Source organism: Haliotis cracherodii, unplaced genomic scaffold (assembly GCF_022045235.1).
Source record: "Haliotis cracherodii isolate W230 unplaced genomic scaffold, xgHalCrac1.p SCAF_4, whole genome shotgun sequence".
Classification (NCBI taxonomy): domain Eukaryota; kingdom Metazoa; phylum Mollusca; class Gastropoda; order Lepetellida; family Haliotidae; genus Haliotis; species Haliotis cracherodii.
In genome coordinates this window covers 26,704,974-26,716,019 of record NW_027266297.1, presented here as the reverse complement: position 1 = coordinate 26,716,019, position 11,046 = coordinate 26,704,974, and the positions used below count along the sequence as shown (strand labels likewise).

At 40.7% G+C, this 11,046-nt stretch overlaps 1 protein-coding gene across 1 annotated transcript; it reads right to left on the bottom strand.

The window, feature by feature from the left end:
• Positions 1–705: 705 nt before the first annotated feature.
• Positions 706–10,567, bottom strand: LOC139478617 (uncharacterized). The gene is made up of 4 exons (XM_071261168.1): positions 10,517–10,567; positions 5,245–5,371; positions 2,367–2,379; positions 706–2,074 (listed from the first exon to the last, which is right to left on the bottom strand). Exons 1-4 carry the CDS (start codon positions 10,565–10,567, stop codon positions 706–708), a joined length of 1,560 nt encoding a protein of 519 aa, XP_071117269.1.
• Positions 10,568–11,046: the final 479 nt, after the last annotated feature.

Genomic DNA, 11,046 nt, shown 5'->3' with positions numbered 1-11,046 from the left:
AGGTAGTTTGTCTCGTGTTAATGCATTTATGGATATCATTAAATAGGGGTAAAATACAGATATTATTAAATCCTGGTACGGCTATTTAGAACTCATCCTTCTGCAATAAACAGATGAAGGATTGAAACTTAAATATCATTTACTATTGCTCATAATGAATAAGATCATTCTGTATAAGAAAATGATAAAATGCTGTCCAGCAGTTGGGAAATCTAAACATAACCAATAAATCTGAAAATCTCCTTCTAGTGAACAAGAAAGTCGAGGAAGTACATTATTTATTTAGATAACATATTGCATTACTATGAAACAAAATGAGTCATAATTATACTTCGTGTAAAGCGAATAATAAATAAATGTATTATTGATATGAAATATAGAATAAATAATTGTGTATACATCTCGTGTACCTGCCAGATTTCATGAACTCCATGTATTTATTCCTGGATGAGATTCATTCTTCAAATTTGTGCTCTTTGTGCTGTAGTATATTTCTTGATGCATACGTTATAAAGCGCCTTATAAAATAACATTAGCATTTCCGGGATGTGTTTACCATGAAAAGGCCTGCTTTTATTATAAAGATGTATTTGTTTCTGTATGTAAAACATCCTAGTATTTGAACTTGTATTCTCTTGACGTCTTACATTAATTTCACTTTAAGCAAAACGCCTACTTACGAACTTGTAACATGAACGTGTTGCCTTACAAAGATGTGTGTGTCGCGGACCTTATACCATCAACGGAACCCGCATCTGTATCATCACGGAGTGTTCTCAAAATCCACCTGGCATTTTCCACCCCACTTATGGCTGAACCCACAACGTATCCGTCAAACTCAGAGTATGCATCCCCTGCAAAGAATAACCGACCAACAGGTGCCCGAATGGCACTGAAAGCCGCTGTTGAAATACCAGGTTCCACGTTGGCAAAGCTTCCCTGGTACAGCGGGTCTGTTTTCCATCGAGTTATTAAAACATCTACCGGTTCAGAAACATTTTCTTTTGAGTAAACTTGTCTCAAAACTTCCATGATCTCTTTAATAATCTCCGCATCATCAATATTGCTTAATCTGTTTGCTTCTTCTCCAAATGTAACAAGCTGAAGAATATTTGTGCCTTTGACAGACATGGCATGCGAATTGTGATTAATCCACACAGGGTAGAAGCCTCTTCTTTCGTGAGCATGAAGAATGTATAAGGTGTCATCCCAGAACTGACCTGGAATGTCTGGGAACTTAAGGTATATACTCATGTAATTTTCAAATCGCACACTTGCCAAATTGTCGACCTTCCAATCAGGTAGAACTGGATTAAATGTTACAGATCCGCTTTTGAGAACACCTAAGCTAAACGTTAGTAATGCAAGCTCTGCCTTGTATATGTTTCCACTAGCTGTCTCAACAATCACGCCACAGTCTGTGTAGTTAATACTGCGTACGACTTCATTCAGTATCAAACGTTCGTCGTTTTCTTCCAGAACCTCGCATGCAATGTCCCTGATGACTGACTCAAACCCATTCTTGTCTGCAACGTAAAACATATCATCGATGTATTGTTGCAGGATTCCATCACTCAGACAGGACGACACATCAGGCGTATTACCATACTGAAAATCGTATTCGAAAATTTCGACGACTTTTTCCACAGCTGTCACAGGTTCCCACTTGCCCAGATCCAAACAAGCCCTGATTGACATGTCACTTTGAACGCCATTTCTCACCCGAGATGTCATTTCCGACAGTTTTTTCTTTGCTATTGACAGTTTTTCCCATGCCTTTTTACCCGCAGAGGCCGTTACGTCCTCACCGTTCATATGTCTTATCAACACATCATTTCCATCAAGCTTTCGGCCTGAGGTATTGTATTTCTGTATAGTCTGCCACAGTGGATTTCTATCCTCCCTGAGCATCATCCAGTTCGCGCCAACCTCAACCGTTTTCCCACCAAATTGGACGGATTTTAACCTGCCACCAACCCTGTTGGAGCCTTCGATTATCAAAAAGTCTGTGAGGCCATTTTGTGTTAATTCTTTGGCTGCCGACATTCCTGCTGCTCCCGCCCCAAGAATCAGAGTGAGTGAGTGAGTTGGGTTTAACGCCGCTTTTAACATTATTCCAGTTATATCACGGCGTGTCAGCTTAATGTGGGAGGAAAGCCCGAAGTGATGCAGGTCTCAGACGTTTACCACTTCGGTGAAACCCACGAGCACGGGTATGGTGCTGAAAAACCTAGAAACATAATCGGGGTGAACCGGGATTCGAACCCACAATCATAGGTTTCTGGCGTGTCCAGGGGACGCAACTCTGCACAGCGAATCGCGGCGCCTTAGACGACTGGGCCACCCGTGCCCCCCCAAGAATCAGAACCTTGGCCCTATCTGAAACATTATTTTTTTGCGTTAAAGAGCAAGTAGTCAACATAGCAACTTTGCAGATTTTAATACTTTAGGCCATACTTAATCACCAATGCTTCACCAAAATGAAATTTGAAACTCGGAAATAGCGTGACGATAAAAAAAAAACGACAGTTGAAATCATTCCTCAAATTAAAAGTTACGCTACTGCGGGGATTCCCCTCAGTGGGCTGAAAACGGGTTTCAGGAGTTTGACGCGTAGTGCGTATTTCAACGATCGGGCCGGCGCCCAGTCTGCATAGTTAATTGGGGGTCTTCCTTCTTGTCCAACACCTATTGTTATAGGTCCAAATTCACCCGACCGTGGTGATTAGTAAGACATAAGAGGACATTAGGGGACATATGATACAACTAATTGGTGAATATCTCACAAAACATAACGACTCCAGTAACTGGTGAACTATATTCACATACACTGTGTTGAGTGAAAACTTTTAAAATATACTGAACAGCATTGAAAACGCACCACCATGAAAATGGATGTATTTTTATCCGGGCTTAAGTCATATGAAAATATATAAGTGAATGAGTAATATACGACGTTCTGGACGAAGCATGAAGAATAACAGTTCGTCAAAACACATTCCTAATTTTTTTGTGAGCGAAATCGCCAAAACGCAACAAATTGTGTGCACATCATGGAAAACATGTTTTGTTTCACGGGAAGCATGCAGAATAGGGCTATAAAAGACAGACTTTTAAAAGCCACATCACTTGTTGCTGCAGACGTAAAGGGTACTGACACAAGAAATACCAAGATTAACAGCAGAGGAACGTGAACGTGCCTTGGGCATGCTTCAAGTTGGTACGTCAAGTAGAGTCGTTGCACAACGAATTCAATGCCATTATTCATCAGTCCTAAGGCTACTGAGCAGATACCAGCAGACAAAAACCTTTTGAGATCGACCACGTCCGGGTCAACGTCGTGTAATTATACCACGTCAGGATCGCCATATTGTTCGTCGGCATCTTCGTGATCGTACACTTTCGGCTACCAGGACTGCAGCAACCGTACAAGGCCGACGGGGTTGATCAGCGCTGACACCGTGCGTCGACGTCTCCGCTCAGCAGGTCTACGTCCATATGTTGGACCCATACTCACTGATCGACATCGAAATGAACGTCTGCGTTGGGCCAAAAGGCATCGTCATTGGAGATTGCGGCAGTGGCATGGTGTGCTGTTCTCTGATGAGTCCCGTTTTCATTTACTGAATGCTGACGGTCGACTGCGAGTGTGGTGTCGACGTGGAGAACGTTACCACAATGACTGCGTTGTACAAACAGATCGATCGGGGGCGGGGGGAGTTACATGGTGTGGGGCTGCATCAGTCATAACCATCGAACAGAGCTCTATGTTTGTCGTGGAAGAGTTAATGCCCTTTACTACAGGAATACCATATTGGCAAATCACGTCATCCCATTCTTTCATCAGCACCAGGATATGCACACCTTCCAGCAAGATAATGCAAGAGCGCACACAGCACGTGTTTCAACAGTACCTAGCGAACAATAATGTGCTTCTGCTTTGCCTAATGTGTCACCCGATCTATCGCCAATTGAACATCTATGGGATTACCTGGGTCAACGCCTCTCACGTCGTCCGCAAGTACAGAACCTGAGAGAACTTGAAGAGACACTACGTCAAGAGTGGAATGCCCCAGAACACTATTCGCATACTTATTCGCTCAATGAGAAGACTTTGCATGGCCTGCGTTGCTGCCAATGGCGGACATACCAGATATTGACTTTTCATTTTAACCCTATGTGTCTTCCTTACACTGATGACGTAAATGTAATTACTGTTTCCTATGTCGTCTTTCTTAATAATCCGTCTATGTCTATTCTAATTAAAATCGGTCATTCCTCAAGTTGTTTTTGTAATATTTCAAGATTTATTGCTGGTGCGTTTTCAATGTTGTTCAGAATATATATCAATTAGAGAAAATATTAATCATTAAGCATACGATTTGGGTTATAGAGACAAGAAACAGTATTCACTGCGCAGGTTTATTTACAGTTTATTCTCAATTGTTAGAAGGGTCGGCACTTGTTTGTTTGTTTTCCGGATACACGTTCATGATTCAGACAAAAGAAACGCCCCGTGAAGATTCCAGGTTAGAATAGGTCTTCAGCAACGGTTGTCTTGCCGTAAAAAGTGACTATGCTTGTCGTAAAAGGCGACTAACGGGATCGGGTGGTCAGGCTTGCCGACTTGGTTGATGCATGTCACCGATCCCAATTGCATGGATCGATGCTCATGATGTCAATCACTGGATTGTCTGGTCCAGACTTGATTATTTACAGACCGCCGTCATATAGCTGGACTATTGATGCGAGCGGCGTTAAACAACAAGCCAACCAAACCTCAAAGGTAATGGAACGACTGTATAAGTATTAAATAGGAAGAGCATTGTATGTGGATATTCATATGTCCTAGTGCCGTGGTTTGGCATTTAGAATAAATTATAGTTTTACACATGCGTACCTGATAGTAATTGGATGATTACATGTAAAGTTACATATGTGATTTCACAAGTTGATCTGATTCAGTGAGTGAGTGAGTGAGTATGGTTTTACGCCGTTTTTAGCAATATTCCAGCAATATCACGGCTGGGGACATCAGAAATGGGCTTCACACATTGTACCCATGTCGGGAATCGAACCCGGGTCTTCGACGTGACTAGCGAACGCTTTAACCACTCGGCTACCCGACCGCCCCTACAGCTTCAGTGACAGTAAATCATCACCAGTGGGGCTATATATTATTGTATCCACCAATGAAAGGATCACTTTACTTTCTGTTGTATAAATATAAATCTGTATGCTTACTGGTCTTTCCATTTGAATTGTGGCTGCACTTTTGAGCATGTATGTCCTTTCTCACAGACCCAGTGATTCCAGAGGCCACCACCTCAACATACATTATGAGTAGAAACTCCACACCGAACGACGCCATCTGCGGAATATACATAGTTTTGGTTGAAATAATTTTGTAGTTAATCGAAAAAGGCTAAGCCTCGTTTACATGCATATTCATTTACATGAGTACTGGCACATTTACTCACATAAGTAAATTTACTCAAAGTGAGTAAATATGTCATGTAAAGTATTAATACTCCTGAAACAAATTTCCAACACCAAAAGAGGTCGTGTAAAAGTATATATTCTCCCAAATATTTCACTCCACAAGCATACTGTTTCATTTAAACAGATTTTGGTCTACCCATGTAAGTAAATTGATTGCATCATGCCAATAAAACTAATCAATAATAATTGATGTTGTTGTTGTTGTTACTACCTTTGTCAGTCCACTTGTCTACTCCTTAAAACTTGCTAAATGCCTTTGACACAGGCCAATGTGACAATCCATTCCTCCTATTAAGATGACACGTGAAGATCCGGGGTAGAATAGGTATTCAGCAACCCATGCTTGCCGTAAAAGGCGACTATGCCTGTCGTAAGAGGCGACTAACGGGATCGGGTTGTCCGGCTCGCTGACTTGGTTGAAGCATGTCATCGATCCCAATTGCGTGGATCGATGCTCATGATATTAATCACTGGATTGTCTGGTCCAGACTCGATTATTTACAGACGGCCGTCATATGGCTAGAATATTGCTGAGTGCGGCGTTAAACAACAAACCAACCAACCAACTTTATTAACATACCCCTTTCAGAACCATTATGTTTTGTGCCGATTATGCAACTCAAACCGGTCTTTTTCTTTTATTGTCAGAAATAATAGAATATGTTTGTTGTATACCACATTGTTCTGAAGTAAAACACAATAAGCAATTGAGATGATGAACTTTTCATTCAGAAGTTTAAGAATACAAACCGTAACATGTTATTCGTCATCAGTGTTATGATACAGATGAAGGTGTTCCATGAAGAATGATAATACATGGCATTATACCACAGACAAGTTTGAGAACCATAAACATTTCATGCACTGACGAAATATGTTGCCAAGTCATACGCAGGATTTGTGCACTTGGCAGAGGATCATCAACATCTTCACCATCATGTCCTTCCTTGTATCTCTCGCGTCTCATTTCACAAAGGTTATTGAGAACGACACACGACGTCATAATTGTGCTGATAACCCAACGTCAAGGTCAAAGCTCTTCCAGATACGTCGCCATCTTCCCTTCAGTTGGGTGAGTGAGATAAAGTTTAACGTCACGTCGGCAATATTTCAGCCATATCGTGACGAGACAACATTTGACAAGTATAATAACTAAAATATCGCAGATTTACGTAACACTAGTTCGAGATCATGAAAAAAAAGCAGTCAACAACATAATATAAAAACGGGCTATAGATCGCCATCAACTAAAGATGGATCACTACACTAGGGGCAGGGGGGACTTTTGCTTTCTGCATGGATCCCAGCAGGATTCGCATCATTCCTTAAGGAGATTATTGACACGTTTTGCCTGACATTAAAACAACATATATTCTACGATTTAAAACAACGTGGTAAGAATATATCTACTCGTACTTTGAATGACGTGGTCTTAGGTATAGGATAAAACACGCCCGGGGCTTGTTATGATATTTAAAACCCGCATCCCGAGGGATTTTCCGAGGGAAAGGGTTTTAAATATCATAACAACCCGAGGGGAAGTGTTTTGTCTTACTTATAAACCGATTTTGAACCTTAAAACAACATTTATCAACAATTTTATGTTTCGAACATACTTTCCATGAACATTAGGAAACGGGCGTAGAATATCTGTTGCTGGCGTACGGAGCTTAAAAATCTAAAAATCAGTGCAGCTTCTCAATACCTCTGTAGCCTTGTGGTACACTCACTGGGCTAGAGATATGAAGGTTGCGAGTTCGATCCTCGGGAATATGAAGAAAACATTTGTCATTTGATTTTACATTTCATTACATCTTACAATCTGAACGGAAGTTATATTTATAAAATCCCTGGGATATTATAACACATTATATAGCAAATAGGACTTGAATATCCTATAAAATTCCAGGAACATTACAACGTCCCTGTTTATGAGATTTAACCCGACTGGAGAACAATAGGATGACGTCATCGGAGGTTTATAAAATCATTTTACACTACTTCAACCCCCTTTGAGGGTATATCCACTAATATCTCCATCTTCCCTTGAAACCCCTCACGGTGGTCTCGATGGTAATGTTTTGCTTGTAGTTGAACAACCTCTGTGCTGCGGTCAGATTGTTTAAATGTGTGTACGGCTGCAGTACTCAGGACCCGGTTGTATCAAACTTTAATGAGACCCGTGAAGATTCAGGGCTGGAATAGGTCTTCCGCAACCCATGCTTGCCGTAAACGGTGACTATGCTTGTCGTAAAAGGCGCCTGACGGGATCGGGTGGTCAGGCACGCTGACTTGGTTGATGCATGTCATCGATCCCAATTGCGTGGATCGATGCTCATGATATTAATCACTGGATTGTCTGGTCCAGACTCGATTATTTACAGACCGCCGTCAGATAGCTGGAATATTGCTGAGTGCGGCGTTAAACAACAAACCAACCAACCAACCAACCCTTAACAAAACGACACGCCGTGGTGTAACTGGAATACTGTTACGAGGAGCGATAACCCCAACGCACTCACTAACTCACTCACTCTCATATTCAATTAATGTCTATGACGTCAGAAACCTTCCATCACAACAAAATGACCATGCGTAAAATGTAATGCTACCTGTCCTACACTGTCAAAGATAAATGCTCCCCCAATTCTTAGTTCACGTGGGTAGCCACACACTGTATATTAAATAAGATGGCTGACGCATTTTCAACACTGATGACAAGTTTTTGAACGGTTTAGAATGACACCACTATGCTTCCATATAATGTTTATAATACTGTTCATCAGTTGAAGCAGTAATTACAAGCCAATTTATTATGCTTGAGTTAATCAAATTTTACAATCTGGTAAACCGTTTTAATAGAATTTCGCTTTGGGGCGCCAACGTTATGGACGCATACATCATGTATAAATGTGTAGTGTAGTCGTGATTTATAGAACTTCGTCATGACCTTTGATCTTCACATATCCCCATTGATACAAAATTTATTACTTCATCTGAAGTTCCTGAAGTTGAAATTGTGTCCATACAGGACATTTTCATAGCAATTGTGTCTGTAAACATTTCTTACAGAACTTGAATCTGACTTTAAACATGCCAACCATGGTAGCAATATCGATTTTTGCAGGTTTGGTTTTAGAATTTGTCATATTTCGGCTGGGAGTTTTCATACGGGCTCAAAAGAATACCTCTTGTACAATGAATTACTCGTATAGAAGCATACCAACTTGACAACATTAATATGTTAGATGATGTTGGGCCTGCAATAATCTGTTAGTTTCTTCTTTTTCATCAACAATGTCATTCGATTTTATATCAGTTTCAGGGGGGAACGGGTGGCCCAGTCATCTAAGGCGCCACGATTCGCTGTGCAGAGTTGCGTCCCTTTGGCACGCCAGAAACCTATGATTGTGGGTTCGAATCCCGGTTCGCCCCGATTATGTTTCTAGGTTTGTCAGCACCATTCCCGTGCTCGTGGGTTTCACCGAAGTGGTAACCGCCTGAGACCTGCATCACTTCGGGCTTTCTTCCCACATTAAGCTGACACGCCGCGATATAACTGGAATATTGTTAAAAGCGGTGTTAAATAAAACTCACTCAATCACTCGCTGTGTCAATGTGGAACTAACGTAAAAAGGACGTCAACAGTTTGCTAAAGGGAGACAATTTGAGAGGAGGTAACTCTTGTATGGCAATAGTTCCGTCAAAGTGTTATGTTCTCAACAGTGAAATATCAAGCCTTATGTTCTCTGAAGTGAAATATCAAGCCTTATTTTCTCTGAAGTGAAATATCAAGTGTTATGTTCACTGCAATGCAAATATCACTAATCTCAACTTCAGAAAACTCAGTCTTTCACACTTAAGTATATAATAAATGATAACTACGGGATAAATCGCAAAGAACAATAAAGAGCGAAGTGTGGTATATTTCACGATACAACATTGTTCCATCATGACATTATTTCTGGAGATTCGAACATGCCCTCACAACTTTATGGCGTATATTGGACGACGTTAGTTTTGAGACGGGAGTGTCTAGTGAAGTGGTTCCCAAAGCTGTTGCTGGGAAAAGCAGATAGCCGAACGATCGCATTCAAAACCGGGAGAGATGTGACAGCTTGGGACAGTATTGGGAGAAAAGCATTGAGCTGACACGCCGTGATATAACTGGAATATTGTTCAAAGCGGCGTTAAACCCGACTCATTCACTCACAGTTTCATTATCGATATTATTTTTAATTTCCTATAGCAGACTTATTGGACATGTCATTTCGAGTAACTGCGATGTACATGTTTGTATCACACAATAATTCAAGAATATATGAGGATTTTCTTTTAACGTGACTTATAAGGCACCGGTCTGCAAGGTCAACAGAACATGAATACTTTCTCGGAGTAGTTCTGCAATACATCCCTTCTACAGCAAACTTCTCATGTGCAATAACCGTGTCTTTTCAAATGTTATGACTTGACCCAAATACTAAACTTTCCAAATACTAAACTATCCGACCCTTGAAGATCCGGGGTAGAATAGGTCTTCAGCAACCCATGCTTGCCGTAAAGGGCGATTAACGGGATCGGGTGGTCAGGCTCGCTGACTTGGTTGATGCATGTCATCGATCCCAATTGCGTGGGTCGATGCTCATGATAATTATGAATTACTGGATTGTCTGGTCCAGACTCGATTATTTACAGACCGCCGTCATATGGCTGGAATATAGTGCGGCGTTAAACAACCAACCAACTAAACTATCCTGCGTATTTACATCGAGCAATAGGGTTTCGTAAACCCCAACATTTGTAATTTTTTAACACTAATGGCTACAGACAAACACAGTGTGTTAGGCAACGTATCAATGTGTGTCCATCATGCAATGGAAAACAGAACGTAATTAATAATCATGTACATCAATCACTACCAGTAACATGTATTGTATACTGTAGGCATATTTCCTTTCAGCAACAGCAAATAAACGAGTGATTGGTTAAAGTTAAAATGTGGCAAGAAACTTACCAGTAACAGTCTGTGTTTCCGCACAAACGTCAGCATACATGAACCCGCCATTAACAATTTGACTTCGTGGGTTTCATCAACCTAACTGAAAAAAATATTATTATATTATTCATCAACTATTGCAATACAAATCACTTCAATTCGGTTAAAATTAATAAATGACTTACTTTATAGAAGACGGACAGACAGGTATCTTATTAAAGTCTCACCTCGTTACATCCGTTTGAGATACAAAAATAATTATTATATAAAAGTGCATGCATAATATAACGACCCAAAAAGGGTCAACACTATAATATAACGAGCCACCCCATGCGGAGTTACGAGAGACTATTAAAGATATACATCGTATTTAATAATAACATCTATAAGATAAGAAGGATCACGCTGACATTTATTGTATAAAACATCAGATAGTTTGGCGATAATGTCACGGCAGGCTTCGGCAAATAGTAAATTCACTTCTGAGCTAGAGAGCATAAACTCTACTTCCGAATATCATTAAAATTGCCAAGCCCCGTGAAGCCCCG